The 23026-nt window shown below is 29.6% G+C and overlaps 1 protein-coding gene across 2 annotated transcripts in view; it reads right to left on the reverse strand.

Annotated features, from left to right (window-relative positions):
• Positions 1 to 21842, reverse strand: part of LOC142327096 (uncharacterized) — a 58515-nt gene extending 36673 nt beyond the window's left edge. The window contains exons 1-3 of one of the 2 annotated variants that reach the window (XM_075369946.1): positions 21782 to 21842; positions 9366 to 12030; positions 5313 to 5509 (exon numbers count right to left, since the gene is read on the reverse strand). In XM_075369946.1, the coding sequence (XP_075226061.1) occupies positions 5313 to 5509; positions 9366 to 11751 (2583 nt within the window). In that variant the 5' untranslated portion in view covers positions 11752 to 12030; positions 21782 to 21842. Of the gene's footprint in view, positions 1 to 5312; positions 5510 to 9365; positions 12031 to 21245 lie in introns of both variants that reach the window. The other variant, XM_075369945.1, reaches the window with a different exon arrangement.
• Positions 21843 to 23026: the final 1184 nt, after the last annotated feature.

Below are 23026 nucleotides of genomic sequence, written 5' to 3' on the forward strand. Positions count from 1 at the left end.
ACACACAATAAAAAATAACTGATTGTCATATAAATGAAACCATTGAAATTTAACTGCTGCATTTTTTAAGGAAAAATCAAGTTTTAAGGTTCGCAGAATCTTAAAAAAAAATTAATTAAAAGTGATTAAATAAAAATTACAGTTTTATTTACTAAGTAATTATACAACTGTAAGAATAGTAATTCTGGTTCTGAAAATGTTACTTTTTTTAATTTCACTATTTTAAATTAACTTTAAATATGACTATCTGTTGATAATGTGAGGTATCCTTTTGAAGATAACATTCAGTAACATCCATTATGAATAACTTGCCCAACACTTTCTCTTAATTCATATCAATACTAGCACAAAAGTTATATTTTCCTACTGGCAAAGAGCATTGCCTAACATTAAAAAAAATGTAATGCAGGTGATAAGCAGTAAATCATACTTGATTAAATGTTGAAACCTCATTAGGTATTAATTATACTGAAAGTCATTTGTTTACCATATATAATTTTGTAAAAAAAAAAATTGATTAAATTGATTGTAAAATTATCATCAGTATATAACAGTAATTTTCTTCTAATTTCTTTTACAATGCAATCTTATTATATTCTTGCATCCCACCATTTTACTGGTGAGATCATAATAACTAAAACTCAGGAAACAAGGACATTAGGACAGCTTTAGGCTTTTGTATAATATGATTTTTCATAAATTATTTTATTTTACATAAATGAACACTTTAATAATAACTAAAACTATTCACTTGTGTGTACAGGAACTTTAATCAAAATGCACATCCAATTTTATATTTTTAATTATTATTATTTCTATAAAGTTTTTGAATATTTTTTCTGAACAATTTCATCTCAATATCTGTTCAGCATTGCTTTCTTTGCATTTCATAATTATTTAATTTCATAGACAGCTCTTAAGAGATAGGTTGCTATAATTCAGAGTAATTAACACTGACAACAGAAAATATATCTTTAAATTATATTCCTTACCTACTACACTGCAGCTACAGCCACTGCCACACGCCATACACCAAATTTTACATCATTTTTTAATCATATTATTTAAATAATTATTTTTAATAATTATTTATTTAGAAATTTAACAAATTTCTATGCAGAGTGCATATCTATTTCCCGAAGCCTTGAAGACACAGTAGACACACAAATATTGAGGTCTTTGTTATCTTCCTTTATAACAGACAATAAATCACAACTTGCATTTTGATTTTTACAACTCAAAATTAAAAACTTACGATCCTGACAAGGTGAGATTTTGTGTGGTCTGTCACTTCACAGAGTTTCAATTATGGTGCCAGCTTCCTTAAAACATCTCACTGTGTCCTCAACACACGTTTTAGACACATTAAGTTTAGATGTTATTGATCAGTATGTTACTGCACCTGTGCATGCTGATAATTTGCCACTTAATATCTTTAGACACAGATGATTGCTCCATTTCTGCAGCATTTACTTTCACAAAATGGTAAAAAGTGTAGCGAGGTTATAACACCAACTGACACAAGGTAGAGAATGCATGCACAAACGATCTCTCACAAACAAGACATGGAGAAAAAACTATGTAGTCAGAACAGGTCATAGTGTTGCCAGTCGGAAGTTATGCAGAATGAAAATGCTCAATTTTGCCACAAAATTTAAAAAAAAGAGAAGAATTTGAGCGGCAACCAAACAGTAGGAATTTTTGGTCCCTGATTGTATTATTATTATCATCATTTTGATCCTTATGCCATAATAAAGCTGCAGTAAAAATTTTATAGCTGTAGGACTAGCCATCTTCGAGAAAAAAAAGATTTTCGTAGGGTTTTGAATGAAAAATGAAAAAATAACCAATCTCCAAAAGTATTTGAGCTAGAGCGGTGAAATTTTTACTGAAAACCTGTAATTAAGTGCTGAACAACATCATGTAAAAACACTGACTGAAAATGCATTTAGTTTTTAGACGAAATTGGATTCAACAAAATCTAGGCATGTTCCTAAACTTTCTGGCAACAATGTATATCTTTCTATATAAAACAAAGATTATGAGAATCAAAAAATGGGAAAATCATAAATTAATTTAAAATTAAAAAAGCCAGCAAAAAATTAACCACAGGAAAGCTTTTTAAATTTAAATAATAATAATAATTATTATTATATTTATTTTGTTTCACTGCATTTTTATGATACAGTTATTTTTCAAATTGGATTGATTTAAAATTTGTTTTTATATAAATTTTTAAGAACATGGTTCATTTCTTTTAGTTTAAATCAAAAATTTTTTTTTTTATTTCAAAATTGTGTACTCCAAAATCAGCCTCTTTGGCTGGCTTCTTTACTTCAAAATCAGCCTCCTTGGATTTTTTTAAAAGAGACTGTTATTTCCTTTTCACCAATCATATTAAAGCTTAGTAACTTTCCTAACTATCTAGCTAATTTATTCAATTAAAGTTATTATAAAAAAAATACAAAATAAAGAAAAAATTACTACACACTATACAATACAAAAGCACTGAGGAACAGACATTTTTGACTAAAATTTTGAGATATTAATGTTCACCCAAGTTAGGCAATATAAGAAAACAAAATACTTTAAAAAAATCTTGATTGGATGAACTACTTTCATGTTAAAAATAATGAAATGCAGTATAAAGTACAATTTAATCATTAAGGCAGTATTTAATGGTCAATTCAGTTAGAAGAGGGTCAGTTTTGGCTAAAAAATTGATAAAAATATATTGAATAATAAAGACAGGACAGATAAATAGATGATTGTGTTAAATAGCTCTTTTCTTTTTTTGACCAATCTATCAACCACCTATTTCAAAATAATTAACAAGGACGATATAATGAGCAGTCATAAAATGGATGCTTTACAAAAACATTTTCTTTTATCTTGTAAAAATTAAATACCACATTTGTCACATAATGTTTGCACCTTTTAAAGTAATTTTTTTTTGCATATAATTCCATGTTTATAAGCAAAGAAAGTAAGTAAAAGGTATAGAAAGCCACTGAACAAGGAGTATGAAGGAATTTAATAAGTATGAACTCTAAGATCAATATGTGAATATGGACTACGAGGTGACAATAAAGTAATGAGGCTGATGTGAAAAAATGTTGCTTACCGTTTTAGTCATGTTTAGTGTTGTCTCCTTCAAAGTAGTTCCCCTCTGATTGCACACACTTATTCCAGTGCTTCTGCCATTGATGGTAACATTTCTGGAGCTCATCTTCTGTAATATCCTCCAAGACCCTCGTCACAGCTTTTTGGACATCTTGTGTTGTTTGAAAATGGTGTCCCTTGATCGCCATTTTGACTCTTGGAAGTAGAAAAAAGTCGCACGGAGCGATATATGGTGAATAAGGTGACTGTGGTAGTACTGAAATTTGTTTTGAGGTTAAAAATTGCTGTACTGACAGAGCAGTATGGGATGGTGCATTATCGTGATGCAGAATCCAATTCTCAGCAATGTTGGCACGGACATGAAGAACTTGTTTACGAAGTCTTTCTAAAATTTCTTTGTAGAAATATCGGTTAACTGCTTGTCCAGGAGGCACCCACTCTTTATGAACAATTCTCTTGGAATCGAAGAAGCACACAAGCATGCATTTCACTTTTGACTTTGACATGTGAGCTTTTTTTGGTCTGGGTGATCCCTTTGAGCACCATCGCGAACTTTGGGGTTTTGTCTCTGGATCGTATTGAAAAAACCAACCTTCATCACCTTCATTTCTGTGACACGTGTTCACTTATTACAGCACAATTCACAACTGAGCAGTTGCATCAATGTGCCGCTTGGACTAGAAGTAGCTTATAGACCAAGGTCAAAGATGGTGTGCCTACGCAAGCTGCAGCGTTGCCACATCTTGCAAAGAAAAATCAGTCTCATTACTTTATTGTCGCACCTCGTATGTTCATACATTATGGTATGTTTTTTAAATCATACATTGGATGGTTATGGAACTGTAGTTCATCCAATTGTATTACATTAGCACCTCTAATAAATATCATTAACCACTTACTACATTTAATAGCAAACCTGACTGGATCGTACCCTGTTTTACCATTACCAATTAATTCATTATGGGCTTTGTTCTATTTCAGTTTAGCACCACTTTTTTTAATCACATTAATAAACATAAAGTAAAATGAAAAATATGGTTGCACAACACGGAACAATTTAAAAGTAATTTATGTAGAAGAAAAAAGATTTAGGGAAATTGATTTACAATAGGTTGATGTAAGTAAAGACATTTATAATTAGTATAACTCTAAAAGTAGGAAATATTCCAATTTAGGGAACTAATTATATTCTATTTATGAACTGAAATAATCACTACTGAATAACTTTCCCTGAGGTGATTCAAATTATAATCTGAGTTAGGTTGTAAATATTGCATTCCCTTAATTTAAGGCAAATTTTAGTTTTTCTGAATGGTTAATATCACTGACTTACTCTTACAATATAAAATATTCATACACATCAATGTCTTAGAAAACCTTATAGAAATTAAATGAGAAATTTCAATACATTTATTCAAAAATAACTTAAGAAAAATTTTGACTTTTACAATTCAAAAATGGCAAAACAATCAAAATGTTCTTACAATCAATTTTTTTTTTCTAATTTGAAAAAAATCTGATTGAGTTATAAGTTATGCAGCAGTATTTATGATACCCACAAAGTAATAATCATAACCAACCACAACATATAGACTGCTGATGTAACACATACCCAGAAACAAGTAATTGCTAAAGAATACTTTGATTTCCAAAAAAATGATCAATACGTACTTACAAGCTCTTAATTGTGGGCCTAAAAATTCATTAGGTAAATTATACTAATTTGTAAATGTTCTTATTGGGAAAATTAAAATTAAAATATCTTATAGCAATAATAAATACAGCTGACAATTTTGTAACCAAATGTTATACAGTATTTGTACCATTCAGAACAATTTGTAATCTTAATCATAAAAACATTTTTTGTAAATGTATTTCCCACAATAGCACTTAAACCCCCATTATAATACAATCTTGACTTAATGTATAATACAGAAACAGAATTCCTATGCTGTTTCACCTTCATAACTGATATATTTAAGAAGTTAAAAGCAAACAAATAAATTATAAAAAGAAAATTAAAACAAACTTTTAAAAAATGCATAAACTATAACCTGTCCTAGTCAATTTTAATCTTTTTTTTAAATGAAGTCAGCTACAAAGAAGCTTTACAAAAGTTATACGAGTATTCAAATTTCTAATTCAGCATAAACTATTTATTTATTTATTTTTTTATGAATAATCTTTACCTGCAAATTAAAAGCATTTTTCATTTTAGTTGAGACTGGTGTTAATATAATTTGTACTAAATGATCATAACGTCGCAAACTTATCTCTTTATATGAATATGCACCAGCATTTTGCCGAACACTCGATCTTTGTTTTTCTTCACCATCACGTTTCTTTTGACGATCAATATTAATATTTTTTAACAAATTAGAGTAACCTGAAAAAAAAATACTATGTATTTCCTTATTACTAAGAGTAGTAAGTATTTCTTTTTTTAAACTGATACTAGAGTTTTATAGCAAACATTAGGATTCAGTGAAGGAATAACAAATGAATTTTATAAACAAAACTTTTATCAAACCAATTCCTGAATTACTATTGACATATACATAATGAGTGATTAACTAGACAGAGTTTGACTATTGTTCCTCTTATCGATCTGTATGTTATTGTATACATATCTACAAAAGACTAATGATAAATTAACGTACAAATAAAGTAATGAATAAAAATGTAACTTGGATTAAATAGACCCAATTTACATTACTCATTTTGGCAATTATTAGAAATGCTGCGATAAATGAGTGAAATAATATACATAATATTTTTATAAAAAATTTAATAACTAATTATAAAAACTAGAAAGAGAACAACACATCTGAAAAGAAAGATGAACAAATGTACAAAACAGAAGAAGTTTAGATTTTGTCTAACGACACTCAATAGATTAAAAAAAATTAAATAAAAATTTAAATGAGAGTCAGGTCTAACCTGAAGGACTCTTAATTAAAAATGACTTACCATGAAAGATTAAATTGACTTGCATGTCAATGATGCAAAGTAATTTTGTTGATGCCGGTTAACTTAAGAAATTTAATTTAATTTTTTTTTTTTTTTTTTAAGAAAACTTTTCATAACCTTCCAGACTGAAAGAAAATTCTAAAAAGCAGGAACATCATAAAATGTTTCCATTTTTCAAACACTTAAAAAAATGGTCAGGTTATTAATTACTTTCTATGTCAAATACAAGTATGTCATTTATCAGTCAATATTTGAATGCAACCCCTGTTAAATGACAGCCCCTTGTACCACATATTTTTCTAAGTGGCACTGAAAGCTGTTCATTATTTATCTTAACATATCACTATGATTATTGGTGAAGGCAACCCTGATTAGTGCTTCAATTCCAAATTGGTTAGAAGAGTTTTTCCTTGCAGTATTCCCCTCAGAAAAAATCATCAAATGTTTGACTGGAGCACTGGATCGGCTGAGAAATGTCACAAAGACAAAAAATCAATCTCTGAGAAAAGGCCCATCACAAAAAATCCAAGTATATTTTGACCATTGGGTGCACAATCGCCCCATCTTGTTAGAACAATAAATGTTCAGCAACCATAATAAGCAATGGAAAAAAGGCTTGTAGCATCCTTAGGTAATATTCACTGGTTACAGCCGTACCACCATCACTGTTAAAAATAACATGATAATTCTGAAGAAGTTACTCCACACTACACAGTAACATGGAGACTGTTAATGGGTTGATGTGTTACATCACTCCAATAATACAAATTTTGCTTATTTAAAGAACCATATATTTGAAATGTAGTTCATCTAAGATAAGGAAAGTACATAATAACTTTTGCGAATTATTTTGTATGTCACACAAAATTATACAAAACTCTTTGCGAGTAACAGAATCTTGAGGCTTCTCAATTTCTTGCACCGTTTGTAATATGTAAAGGTGAAAATGGAGATCCTACTTGAACAAATGACTACTTGATACTTGCAAAGTTTAGTGTTGCGGGGCAGTCTTTTTTTGGCTACACAAGATTGCAGCACAAATATTTTTAATTATGCCTAGTGTCCGCACAGTCCTTTCACTCCTTCTTAGTTAAAATTACAATCAGATGTTATTAATTTAGAGGAACTTACTCACTTTGTAATGGTGTAATCATGTGATACATTCCTTGATGTTCCAAGTTAAAATGTTGCCAGAGTATATGCTATGTAGCAACCAGAGAACCATTTCAACAGTGAAAGCATGATGCTCAGCAGTCTAGCTTTCCACGTTGATAACAAACAAAATGGCAGCTCATAAACAAAAGAATGCCACATTGTACTGGTATGCAACAATATATTATATAATTGTAATATGAGAGTCAAAATACATTTTGAATGCAGCTGAATCCAATTTATAAATTTTGAAACATTTATTGCAAGGCCATAGTTTAAGTTGATAAGTTTATTTTGTTTCCAGTCAGCAACAATTAATTAGTTACAATGAAGCTTTAGTTGAAATTGATTTAGTTGTCAGCAGTGCATCTTGGGTTTGCAATAAAAGAAATTTATAAAAACTACACAATAAAACTGTTATGAAACTGCACAAAAAGAATTCTATCATTATTTTCAATTTTGGCTCAGATTTTATCAGTTTATGCTGTTCAATAAGGGTTACACATTTTGAAGCAAAAGGAATTATGTTGAGAAAGAGGAATTCAAGCTCAATAAAAAATATTTAAACGTCAGAAACTGTCAAAGCAATCAAAGGATTATTCACTGCAAAATGTAAAGGTAATCAGAATAGTATAGCAAGACAGGATTCAAACATTTCTCAGAAAAGACCCACTGAACAACATCACTTCATTTCAACTAACAGAGTTAAAGAATACAATACAAGAACACTGTTATTATTTTAAAATCATTTTGGAAGCCATATCATGTCCTGAAATGACTACACGATTTGGTCTGTGATATCACCATTAAATCATTTGGTTTGAGATTATTTTTATGTAGCAATTTTTAAAAATTGAGTGTTCTTCCACGTTCTTTACAGAAATAATTATATCTAAGATTCTGAGGAAAATACTCAAATCTGTATATGATGTTGCACTAAGTTACAATGAATTTCCATTCAGACTGCAAAAAAGCATACTCATCAGTGGTTTCTAACAACAGGATGTTATCATTAAGAAATTACTTTCATGTAAAATGCATAATGAATGGTATCATTTTAGCTTTTCAATAGCTATCATTCTGTAATATATCAAATTTTGAAAAGCAACTGAAAACAGTTAATATTTTTCCACAAGATTTCATTCATGATTATAGGGCTATGCACACAAATTTAAATATTATACTATTCATATAGGTTATATTTATAACTATTTCAAAGAACCCATTACTTGCTCAAAAAAGAAACATGTTAGTATCAGTAGTATCATATCAGCAATTCCAAAATTGATTCTTTTCAAGTTGTGATAGTGGATGGAAGGAAGATCAAATAGTATCATTTGAAAAAAGAGAATGAGACTGTTCTAGACTAGGATGTGGTTACTGAAGAAGTGAAGCCAGAGTTTAATTAGAAAATGACTATTACCTAATAAATTCCTTGAGCATTTTCTTCAGCCATGACTGGAAAAATTAATCTGCGGCAAAGATTATCTGATGCAGATTTTCCAAACCAATATTCCTGGACTACACTTTTTCTTAGAGATAAAGAAAAATAAGCAAATAAGTGTTGACAAATCAATAATTATAAAATGCATGGAATTAAATAAATTACAAGAAAATCTTAAAATTAACTCTTAAGAGTATTTTTTAACTACTACAATTTACTATCATGAGAAACTGAAGTTAATTTATTTTTTTTTATCAGTACAGTAAATTTAATTTGTTTAAAAATGACAATTAAAGTAAATCATGTTTGTTAATTTTTGCTGCCATTTTATGGTAAAAATTAAAAATTAAATAAACACACTTTTATTACTTACATTTATGTCAGATAGCTGGACCAAATAAATTAAAAAATCTTTAAAAAAAGAAATTTAAAATTTAATTAGCACACAGGTAAAAGTAGTATGTAGTGAAATAAACAAGCTAGATGGATGACCCCATGTGAACAGAGGAAACAAGTGTGTTTCCATTTATGCTACAGAGCTACATTAGAGGCTCTGTACATGCTATGAGGTGGCATTCAACAAATTAAATAAACACTCACTTCAAGATATTAATTAAAAAATAAATTAGGTAAATTTATAAAAATAATGTCAATATAGACCAAATTAAGTACTTACTGGCAACATTAGAGTTTAAAGATAGTGCTGAATTAGATGTTTCATTTCTCAATGTGGAAGTACTTGGTTCTGTATGACAAGAGCTAGAAGATGCTGTAACAATAGAATCACAACCATCTTGTTTGGAGAGTGCTCTCAAAATATTACGCTGAATTTCAGAAACAGTATCTGAAACAGTATTTCTTTTAGGTTTACCTAACTTAGCTGCAATTAAGTTTTTTTTTATTGTCCTTGAAAATTCTGCACTTAATCTATTCTTTACTAAATCATGTATATCTTTTTTGAATACTAATGTATTATCATCTTCATTTTCTATAATTTTATTAATTCCTTGATTTTCTACTTTCATATCCTTATGCCTTATGTCTACTAAACGCTCTGATCTATCAGATGTTTCATTGGCAATAGTTTTAGAATCATTTACATTTAATATCTGTCTAGCTTTATTAACACCAGTTTCATCCAACTTTTTCAGATTAGAAGTACTTTTCTTTACAGAGTTTACAATTCCACTATCTGAATCTATAGTACAAATCTTCTCTGGACTAGAAGGAATACACTGAGGTAGAACTGGGGAACGATCAGCATCAATACTGGGCCTACGTGGACTATTACTTCGACTTGAATAAGAACTACTTGATGAATGTCTTCTAATTATACGAGATGCTTCAGCAGGTACAGAAAGTTTTGTTGGATATGCAAAAGATGGTGAATGAACAGGTGAATTAAACGAAGAAGATTGTAACGAATCTCTTGATTCAACAGACATCTTACGCTGAGGTGTTTCTAGTTTTGGTGGATTTGTTGTTGCAGGAGTCGCTGAAGGATTTGAATTTCTCCTGACTCTTAATGCAGTCTTCCCTAAAGACTGTGGTGGTGAATTACTTAATCTAAGAACTGCATTTTTTACTAATCGTGTTTTTAAAAGTAGATCTTTTTTCTTTCTACGGGCTGAAGGCAGTATTCCTCTTCTGTTAGGAGTACTGCCTGGTGTTCGTTTTTGTTCGACTGAATACAACATATTTATGGCACCTTCATCACCAAGTAACTTATCTATTTCTCTCATAACACGATTTTGTTTTCTCTTACCAGATGATGATGCTCCACTACTCTGACTATCTTCCTGTACATCATTTACTTTTTGCTTACTGATATTATTAATAACTATATCACCTTTTTTTTGGGCAGTCTTTTTAATCTTTGGACTCAAATTTTCAGTATTTCTAACAAGTGTATGATTATCTACTAAATAATCACTTGGTAATGAACCATTCACTGTACTAACATTTTCTGTGGGATCAGGATCTTCATCTGATCTTGATAAAAGTCTTTTGTTGACATATTTTTTAATATATCTGTTATCTTTAACAGGAGGAACTGAAGGTAGTGGGCCATCTTCAACAGTCGGCACTTCGGTAATCTGACTAACATCAGCTACAGTCGGTGGAATAATTTCACCATTTGTACTTTTTAGAACTCTCTTCCTTTTAGGAATACCTTGCTCTTGGTCATTATTTTTATGTTTTCTTCCAGGTTTTCCTTTGGTAACCATTTTAATATTATTATCTGGCTTTTTATCCCCATTATTATTATTATTTTCAGATCCTTTAATTCTTTTTACCCGCTTTTGCATGAATTTGTTTTTTCCCATTTGTTTTTCATCGGTATCTGTTTGTTCTTTTTTCTTCCTTGGTTTTGTAAACTCTTCAAGCTGTTTCAAAGCTAATTCTTTTTCAAGTTCTGGATACATTTTTATGAATTTATATGGAGATGATAAATTAGTATGCTTTGTTTCTTGCCTCACATTTTTCTTTCCTACACTAGTTGCCTCCCAGCTTGTATCTGGACTACCGTCTAATATTGCTAATAACTCTTTATTATCCATTATGGGAGAACTCTCATTCTGTGAAGATTCAGCTTTAATAGACTGACTCACAGCAGCCGATGCTACTGTTGCAGTAGCAGTTGCTGTAGATGGTGAAGGAATTCGACTTGGAAAATTATTTGTTAACTTCATTGTAAAAAACAAATCACTACTTTCAAAATTCTGGTACGTATACTTCTTTAGTGAACGTTCTAAAATCTCTTGAGCAATTTCATCTTGTGTAACAATTTGACTGGTAAGATTGCGATATGGAACTTTAACACCCAACCTCGGTTTTAAAACCCGTTTACCAGTTCCAGTTACATCACCAGTGACACTAATATTTATGTCATGTCCCATTACATTGGGTGGAATGTTAGGTGGGCACTGAACAGGGGTTACTGCTGATTGTGTAGAAACCTCTGAACATAACGTATTACTTTTTTTATCATTCTGTTTAACATTTTCTTCAACTGATATGTTTTGTTCAACTGATACGGTTTCTATTACTGATTCACTCATACTTTTTTAATTCATACTTTTCACTTCACACAAACTTACAGTTTCATGCATAAAAATATACAAAATATTTCTCCATAACTTTTAAAAAATTACCACATATCTTTGTAATTGCTAAAATAAAAATGCACATGATCCTGATGTAAAAGGCACTATGAAACTTTTCACTTTATCAAAAAAATATTAATTTTAATTTTCATCCTCAGGTACTGAAATTGCTAGAAATTCTTTTTTAATTGTACTTAATAATATAAAAAAGATGAATAATTTTAAAAAGTCCAACTGAAACAAAGAGAATAAAAAAATATATTAGCTAAGGGAAACAAATCTAGTAAATATAAAATAGGTTTTTCATTTTTTTTTATTAAAAGTAGATTATCTCGAAAAGATTGGAAGGATAATCAAGATATTTATAAGTAATTCAATATAATTAATAATGAAATAAAGATAAGCAGCTATGTTATTCTATACTTTATGTAATCAGTTTAATTCATAGTACAAAACATTTTTATACTTCTAATATTATATAACTTTTAGCACAAATTAACCTTTTATAGTTAATGAAACGATGCATTTCTACTAATTTGTTTTAAATGACATAATCTAGTACTGATAATATGTGACTTTCAATACTTACATTAAAACTGTGCAGTGGAAATCTATAGCCGCAATTGGACTGAAATATAATTAATTTCTACATCAAAGGATATAAATCTAACTGTTGCATAACTTTCAGTGAATAGCAAACTTTGGTAGTAAAGAACATAGAAAGATAATGGAAGTCAAAACAAAGTTCATTAAAAGAGGCTATCCCAAGTTATTCCATAAAATATGGGTCTTATGATACTAAGAGTAAGAATTATGATACAAGAATATGTTATAAATAATTTTCTAGATGTAGTTGGTTTTTCTATGCATTTTATATGTGTTTTAATATATACATTTTGGATATAAATACAAAAATCAAGTACACTTCATGGTTTTTTACTGTAGTAATTAATATATCACCAAAGCAATTACATTATTCACTAAAAAGGATAGACTGGATGTATATTATCTCACAAGCAAAAAGCACAGTATCAAATTTTACAAATCACCTGATAGAAACAGACAAATATTCAAAGGCAACAATATGTAAATTTTACACGAAGCACATAAAAATAAAGATCTTAAGAGACTTAAGTAGAATTAAATTCGCACAAAAAATTTATGAAACAAACACATTAAATAAAGAAACACCACAATAAATTAAATGAAACATCTGATCAGATACTTAAGGGAGGTTTCCTAATTTTTTGACATGAAGTAGATAAACAACAGCACTACTATTCCAGTAATGAAGGGGCTGAAAATTAACTCCAAAAGATCTTTGGAAGGAAGTGTTTCATTAAAAAATAAGTTATTTTGCAGATAAAATTTTATTTTACTATTTTTTTTATCTTCTTCAGAACTGTGTGGTTGTAGTGAGAATATGGTGGTTTATGGTGACCACTATATGGTCACCAAGTAAGGTGGTGGCAACTTGTCAATGAATGATCAATCAGTTACTGAAGATGGTGCAAATTCCACTTTTAATATGCTATAGAAAGTCCATTTTGAACAAAGTTTGGAATTTATATATACACAAATTGTTCTGTGGAATCCCAGAAAATTATTACTTTCCATTCAGTAAAATAAACAGATACTTCCATAGTTAAAAAAAATTTATAGAAGTGTTTAAGTTAACAACAAAACATAATATTTAAAAACTACCTGGTTAGGGATTTTCAACAATACATTCCCATCATTATACAATGCATATCAATTTCACGCTACATAGACCCTTTCACACAACCAAATTCTGTTGTTTGGAATTCAAAGCCTGTGTTTTTTCAACACAATTTTTACCCTTTATCTTTTCTCATATTCTGCTAAAACTACCAAATTACATAACAGTTGATAAAAGTAAACAATGTTACTCAAGATAAAAAAAAGAACACAACTAATATAAAAGCTACAAAGGCTTTTATATTAGTTATGAACAAAGTAATGCTATCAGCTTACCATGATTCCATTGCCACTACTCCAATAAATAAACCATTAATATAAGTTGGCAACCACTGAATTATTACATCATAAGATTATTTTTCAATCAGCTCCAGCTATGCTAATTGATAACAGATCCTACTTTGCAACAAGTATGTAAACATGTTCTATGAATATTAATAATGAAATCAAATTCAGTCTTAAATCCATTTTATAATAAGCAGGCCTAAATTTCAGAGTACACAATGCTCATGTTGTGTATAAACTTTTTTTCATTTCACATAATTTTTTTTTAAATTAATTAAAGGGTTATTTAAGATTAGTATTAAAACGTTACCATCATAAATGAATTATAACAGTTACTGAATAATTTGAAATAAGAAATAAAATAAAACTCACTCAGAAAATAATATTAAAAAAATATAAATATTAGGATTAACTTTGAGTTATTATTATGACATATTAATTATTAACATAATTTTGTTTCAATTTACTTAGCAGAGGGTGTTTATAAAAGATTGTAAAAAAAAACTTAATTCAAATTAAATAAAAATTACCATTAATATCAATGACAATCACCATTTCAGTTTTATAGAGATAATTAACTTTTTGACAAGATGAAATAAACAATTCTTAACATACATAAATAAAATATACCAGAATTATAGTGCACCATATTAATCATAACAGCTGTTATGATTAAGCTAAACATAAACATAATAAACAATACAATTTAAAAATAACATCACAAAAAGCAACCTAAAAATATAAAATTTCAAAATACACAGAAAATTAAGTGACAAATACATCACACCTCTACTACCAACACAGAATGATTCATGAACTGTTACTGGCACTTTCTGTGTTCATTCAACTAGCGAAAATAATGAAAAACATTCATGTAAACATGGGTATACAAAAATGCTCTGTCTGCAAGTTACAGCTAGTGAAAGATTTCACCTTGATTCTGGGCAAAGAGTGAAATAAAACCATACTGAAATTCTAGGAACACAAATTAAGAGGTAAATTTGATGGTTTCTTATGGTTTTTGACCTGATAAACTGAATAAAACAGGTTTCAGAATAGTATCCTTAGTAGTTTTCATAATATCAAAAAAAATTGTTGTCTAAAAAAAAAATTTTTTTTTTACGTTCATAGTACAAAAACTTTTTAAATTACTAATGAATGCGTAAAATTTATATCAAAACTAATTTAGTGGAAAAATTAACATTTTACAATATTTTATTAGATAAAAGAATTTAATTTGTTTAAATATGTTTCTGCCAACTCAATTCTGTGGAAAAAATGAAAAATGGAATAATATAATTCCTCTGAAATTAGTTTTGTATATTCCTCATTTGTGTATATTGCATATATGTCATTTTGAACCATTAATAATTCATATAATATTGCGTAAGAAGCTTCGCTTCTGTCGAGTGTCCATGCACCAATGCACTTGTTTTTATTTTATGAAATTTTTTGTTGTCACAATGCATTATTATAAACAAGCACGTGTGCAAAATTTTAGTCTTTCTATCTCTTGTGGAAGTAGGTTAAATATTGCTGACAAACTTCTGACCGTCCTGCCATGCGACAGTCCACAAAGCAAGCTAAATTAAAGCATACAAAGACTAGAACAAATGGTAAATCAAAAACCTAAGAGAAAACTGGGAAGACAAAACTAAGATGGTTTAAGACACGTGAATAATAAAGTAAGATTCATTAATGGATATTACGTTAATAGAAAAGACAGGAAAATGGAAGAGTACAGTGATATGAGAATTGGGTTGGGTGTCCACATACCGACGCATTCATATTTATTTTATGAATTTTTTGTTTTCACAATGCAATTGTTATAGACAACAAGCACATAGGCAAAATTAGCCTTCTACCTCATTTATCTCATATTGCTGACAAAATTCTACCATCATGTTGTGCGACACAGTCCACAGAGAAAGTTAAACAAAAGCATACAAAAACAAAGCTTAGAACAAATTGTAAATTAAGAACTTGAGAGAAAACTGGGAAGACAAAACTAATACGGTTTAAAAACACATGATTAAGGTAAGATTCCCTGACAGATATTACATTAACTGAGAATAATAAAATGGAATACAGTAATATGAGAACTGGAGAAGAAATGCATACTGTGGATCTTGAATGGATAAGTAAATTATAAACAGAAATGGGAAATGAAAGTGTATGTAAAAAATTGATTTCTTTAAATTTATTTTTTTCAGTGCACAATAAAGTTAACCTATTTCATTTCATATCACAGGTCAGTACGTTTGAAATTTAAATAGGATCATAAAGATTAAATGATGTGATTTTTTTTAAAGGCCTGCAAATTACAAAAAAAAATGGCTTATTATTTCTATAATACCAGGCAGGTACTATAGGAATAACCACACGAAAATATCCTGGAATTGTAGGAATATTACCTTACAATAACTATCACCCAAAGGATTAAAACAATGAAATGTAGCAAAATATAGCAATATATATTAAATGAATACAGGTGACATAGCCTAATGGCCTTCCTGAATGCAACCATGTGAACTAAGTGATATAGTTATTGTACATACAAAGGATTCACAAAACTGAACTGTATTACATCTGTTTGTTGTTAAATGCAACCAGTGCATATTCTCCCAGAGTATATCTGGAGAAATGCTTCACAAACTGTCATCTTGGTTGGCCACAAGCTATCCTCCTGCTACCCATTTTTTACTGTGGACTTGGAAGAAGATTTACTTCTGCAAAGCCACATACATAGTCCTACTTGCAAAATAAAAATTTCAGCTCATAGTTTCATCTTTAGGATGTGCAACTCAATATTCCTCATATCCGATGGAATTCAATGGAGAGCAACTGATTTTCTTCCAGGGAGACCTACTCTGGAGTTTACTGTAAGATACAGAAAAAATCAATCATAACTTGCCGATACTGATGAACAACCAGGTATAGGGCTTTGGACCAGACTATGGGACCATTCACTATAAGAGAAGGGAACCCATGTGAGTCTTCTTATCTAAATTAAATTAAGATATGTTACTTAATTTGCAATGAAGATAAAACAAGAGCAGGTTGTATCATCAACTGATTCCTTATGATAAACTGCAGCCCCAGTGACTACAGATGGCTCCCAATGTGAGCATCATGACATAAATTCAAAAAGCATTAATATACCATAAAGTTGTTCTACTTTGTCTTAAAAAACTCATGAAAAGAAGTCTATGAATTTAAAAATAAAAAATACACATTTTATTCAATAATTGAAACTGGTCCTTTCAAAACTGATGCTAAGTTTTGAAATACTTCTATACAATACACTATCTATGTTTTCAAATACTACATAAAGACAAATTTTATTAAATAGATAATTAACAAATTATAGAAATCTACAGTCACTGCCAAGTAAAGGCGAGCTTGGAGTGGTAATGATTACTACCAAACTAAAAATATGTGGCCTCCATGGTGCGAGTGGTAGCGTCTCGACCTTTCATCTGAAGGTCCTGGGTTCAAATCCCAGTCAGGCGTGCCATTTTCACACATGCTTCAAATTTTTTATCTCCTCTGAAGCAATACCTAATAGTGGTCCGAGATTAAAAAAAAAAAAAAACGTAAAAATATGTTCCTCGTTCTTAATAATCTCCCTTACCAAATAACAGTTCTATTTTCAACAAATGAATGCGAATGCAACAATTTTGAAATGAACTACAGATGACTAATTCTGTACTGTAGGTTGTAAAATGTAATTGGCCGACGACAAAATATTATCAATTACTAACTACATGGTAAATATTGCAATAGATGGTTATTATTGTAAATTAAATTATTTAGTGAAAAATGAATTATCCATTTAATTCCTCAGTTAGAATGCTCTTCTCGTTGTCATCACTACCTTCAGTGAAATTGTCACTAAAAAGACAATGAAATATTCTATCAGAGAATCATTAACAATTCTTGACTCCAATATTCACCTTCAACTTTTTTAACTTTTCACAGTAAGATTTCCAGTGTTCATCACTCATCGAATTTACTTTATCTTCACACAGATTCACTTCTGACATCTTAAACATGTTGTGGCTTGCAACATGTCACTTTACCTGTCACCACACCATTTTGAGTGAATTTAAATCAGGATAGTAAAGTGGAAGCCTCAGAACTTGATATCCACTTCTTTCACAATTCGCCAATTGGTATCATTTCTATTACTTTTGTTCAACTTAGTTAGTTCACGTAATTGTGAGTTAAGAATTTGAAATGAAAATGGAATATGACGTTTCTGTAGCCAAACAGTCATGTCTTGTTTCTTGCTTAATGACATTAGAATTTTTTTCGGTTATTACAATATGAAGCATTGCCAACAACTACTACAGACTCAGGAGGAAGGTTAGGAACTAATTTTTTTTCACCCTATTTCGAATAATGTTTAGTATTCATGATAAAATTAATGGTAATCACCACTTTTTGATTCGACTGTCCAAGTTAATATTACGTTTAGAATAAAGTCCATTTCACCTCTGGCACGAATTATAATTAAGCTTTCACCTTTATTTATTGGTAAATTAAGTCCTGCACTGCTGTCATTAGCCCATGAATTTGTTGTTGAATGACATGATAAAATATAGGATTCATCTAAGTATATGATTGCCCAGTTACATTTTTAAAATCATTGATTGCCTGCAAATATGAAATCCTCTTCTGCCTAATATCATGTCTTTCATCTAAAGTTTTCTTTTTGTTTTCTGTTTTACACCATTTAAAACCTAATTCTTTCAAAATTCTTCTTAAACTAGTTTCACTGCCGTTAAAATTAATTTCAATTTTTGATTCTTTACAGTTTGTTAACAGTTGGCAGCTCCCCTACCTTTGAGTGAAATTCATTCATAGCTCAAAATGTTTTGATGTCGTAACTGGTTTAGAACATTTCTTTTTCAGGGTGATGAACAAATATTACGGCCCCTCAGATCGAAGAAGTTCATTTTTTCTTCTCTTAGGCTTTGAACCTGAGTCCTGGAAATGCTACAGGAAGCTGCAGTTCTCTCTTCACACTTCTGTATGACAATTAAATGCTTCTCATTTTTTAATTTTCCTACAGCTAAAGATTTTTTCTTTATGAAATGCTTTAAAAAGTTTGAACCATCAACTATGATAAAAATGTTTTAGAAAATATCATATCATACATTAATTGACTATGTAACAAAACACATGACATGCCAAAAGTATCATACAAAGAGGCAAACCACAGAACTGAACTTTATATGCATGGAAAAGCAAAGGAGAAATAAAAATAAAATAATATAAAAATAACTGTTTTGTATTTGAAACATGATGTCACTTTGTTAGTACTGCAAACATACAAAAATACATTGCTTCATAAACAACAGTTGCACCATGTTTATTCTACTAAGAGATGACTAATCATGGTGTGCCAATGTTTGGAGGGCAATAGTATAGCAGTGATGTAAGGGTTAATCATCCAAGCTCACAGTTACATGGGAGCTACTGCAAGTCTATATTATATTAAACGACAGCATATATATAGCTAAGTATATATAGCATATATATGTACATAAAATAGATGGTAACAGGAATTTGTAATCCATGAAAAATTACTTGCTATAGTTACCCTTTTTTAGTTTTAACACTTAGTACTAAATTGTTGAATTTTGGAACTTAAAATATGTTTTCATATGTAATCATTAATGTTGCATATTATCAGAACATGATAATTAAATAACAGACCAATAAAGATATAAATGCAGTACAACCCTCCTATAATGCAGCCATCTTTTTTTTAACTCTAGGTCCACAATCAAGCAATTCATTCCACAGAGGATGAGATAAATGTTCTGTAGTGTGTGTGTGAAAAATGCCATGCCTGACCGGGATTGAACCCAGGTGAAAGGCCGAGACACTACCACTCGCACCATGTAGGCCGGCATAATGCAGCCATCTGGAGTCAGTTTTTATACCCATGTTATAGGTTAACTATGTTATTTCAAAGATAAAGTGACAAATAAAAAAAAACCCGATGCCAATTGTGTTAATATTTAACAGAATTAAAATATTACAGAATGTTAAAGTTAAAAAAGCATATTATTAGATAAAATAAAATAAAATAAATAAAAAATAAAAATACAGTAGTGATATGTATTGTGCAGTACTTGTGTACATTTTTGTAGCTGATTTTCATATTCACATTTTTTTTCCAGAATGGTAAACTACAGTAATTGTACAGTCTTTCAAGCCCTTTCCCTTACAGCCTAATTGAAAATACAGTACTATAGTAAAAGATCTGAATTCAAATACAACAAAGTAATATAGTTTATTAGAATGCATTACTACACAACACATCTGAACTTAACACTTACAATTTAAGGCAGTTATTTGAAAAAATACAAAGTTATTTTTGTTTCCTAGTTTCATATTTTTTTGGTTCCATATAATTTCACAGAGCTAAATGTATTAGCATATTTATTTATTCTATTCAATTTATTACTAAGAATATTTAGTTAAAGTACGTTTCTAGATACCTATTAACAAATATAATTTTTTTGATATCTGACAGTTCTATTTTTAGGGGAACATCCTACTAACCATGTTATAGCAGGGTCATATGGTATTTATTGTATTTATATATCTATTGCTATTATAAGAAATAGGCAAATTTTTTCTCCCTCTCTGTTATGAAATCAAGCCTACTTTAATTTGACTATAAATCAATACATTACATGTTACAACTAATAATTCTATAATCTAGCATTTAGCTTAAATCATATTTTCGATATTTATTTCAACTTTTTGTCAATTTACCATCCTCACTGCTTCCTATTAAGAAAAAGGGCAAAATTAAAATTATTATAAAATTCATAACTGCATCAAATACTTCAGCTCTGATTTAATTCTGTTGAGCAAAAATTATTTGTTTCCTAGTCAATGTATATTAAATTAAACAACTCCTTACAATCATTTACCTCATTTACCAATCATTTACTTGCAGCTAAAGGAATAATTGGTACATGGTACTGGACTGTAAGTTTATCATATTTTGCTAAAGTACTATCATAAACTCGGAAGGCAGTACCTAACAGCTCACAGTGGTTATGCCAAGGAAAATATGAACTGCAGTTTTCACTTACAGAAAAACTTGGGTAACAAAATAATAGTCTGAATAAGTATGAAGAACTAGTTTACAGCAGTTTTAAACATTTACTGGTGTTTAATAATAGATCATTTGGGGGCAAAATTTCTTTTAGGTTATGTAACTGATACAAGTGCTGAGTACACTGCACTATATAAAATGCAAAGGTTCACAGCAGTGAGTTTTCTAATGGCTCTCATCTAGAAAATTAAGGGATATAATTAACATAATTTATATTTTAATTAAGTAATAAAATATCACTAAATGATAATTAGATTATTTATAATACGGCTCATAAGTTTTAAAACTCATATAGACTTACTCTAAATTCCCAATTTTAAACTTTAGCACACCAAGCAGTTTCCAAACATGTGATAACTTCCACACGGGTTTAACAGTACAAGTTCAATAAGTTTCATAAAATTCGTAATGAAAATAAAGTATTCAGCAACATTATTACACTCGATAACATACTCTTAAAATAAAAAAAAAACCGTTGTGCAACAGTAATACTTCTTAGCACATTGAACACAAGTAAACATCCCCTCCAAAACTGACAGTACCTTGCAGTGCAATATTTACCGGTGGGTAGCAGCAGAAATAAATTAAAATCAAAACTTAAAATGCGTATTGAAAATTAAAATGAGTCAGAATGGAAATATTGGTTAAACTGACATAACAAACAAAAAAATTCACGGTATTTTTTGTTGACCCAAAATGAAATAAATTTTAACTTAATAATAATGTTAATTTTGCAATTATTCATAGGCTACAGTGTATTAGAGCAATCCATACTTTCTATAATTATAAGGCTCAACACATAACAACACTTCTAAAAACGTAATAAAAACAACCAACCTGCAAAATCTCAACTTAGAAAACAGACATGTAAATGTACACGGCCTTATAATGACGCCCATTAACGCATGCGTCAAATTATACTGATAAAGAAATATTGTCGTCGTCGACTTAGAAAATTTTGTTGGACAAATTATACAGTAAGAAAATTTCCAAAATTGCAAAATTTTCGAAATCTAAAATACATATAAATTTACATATTATCTGAATGGAAACTTAAGTGAAACAACTTCTTTTTTTTAATTTTTACGTGCATCATAAATTAAACATAAATTTTTACGTAAAGTGAATAAGATTTTTTAAGCAGTAATAAGTAATGTATGATTATGTTCTTGATGATAAAGAGGATATTAAGATCTGTCTTTCGTAATGAAACAATACATTAACGCTATCTAGAAGTTTAGTTGAAATAACAATCTGCATGAATAAATAACAAACCAAGCGAATATTCCTGCGCCCGTAAATATATGCTTACATTAATATTTTGTTACATATTGTTAAAGGGGATAAATTTCTATTTAATAATTTACGAGGCGATGATAAGTGTTAGCTGATGATATGCAGTAGCAATTTTCCAATTCGTTACCAATTTCTGAACTTTAAGTGGATGTAAGAATAGTTAAATTACTCAATACTGTCTTCTGATTAGAAGCTAAACTAATTAAATTTGAGAATGTTCAGTTCTCGGTTCAGCAGCAGTCAGCAGTTCCAAGGAGTCTCCAAACCATCATTTATTATTCAATTTTATCCGAGAGCGCTTACAAAACAGGCAGTCTAGGAATCGACAGTACCGGTACGCAATTTTTTTTGTTTCGTTTCATCACTTAAGAATATAATCAACTAAATAAAAGGGGAACGGACATCCTTCCTGATTATTAAACAACTCAGCAAAAAAAAAACAACCAGCATGACATAAAAGCGATATACTTATGGGCTTATGCTTCATGAACCATCTTATGAAGGATTCACTACAATAACTGAGTGGACTACTGTTAATAAATGAAGCATAGTTCAAAGAAACTATGAGATGATTTCTTTTAACAGTAACAAGAGATTAATATTAAAAAACACTACTGTCAAAAAAATACAAACATTGCTCCTTAATATAGGATAACTAAACAGCGTGCGGGCTACAATTTTGTATGTAGTAGAATTATATATATATAAATATTTATTTTTATATATATATAATTATAACCTATGACACTCAGAGTAGTGTAAGAATTACAACGCTGGGTCAAAATA

Source organism: Lycorma delicatula, chromosome 6, assembly GCF_047948215.1.
Source record: "Lycorma delicatula isolate Av1 chromosome 6, ASM4794821v1, whole genome shotgun sequence".
Taxonomy (NCBI): domain Eukaryota; kingdom Metazoa; phylum Arthropoda; class Insecta; order Hemiptera; family Fulgoridae; genus Lycorma; species Lycorma delicatula.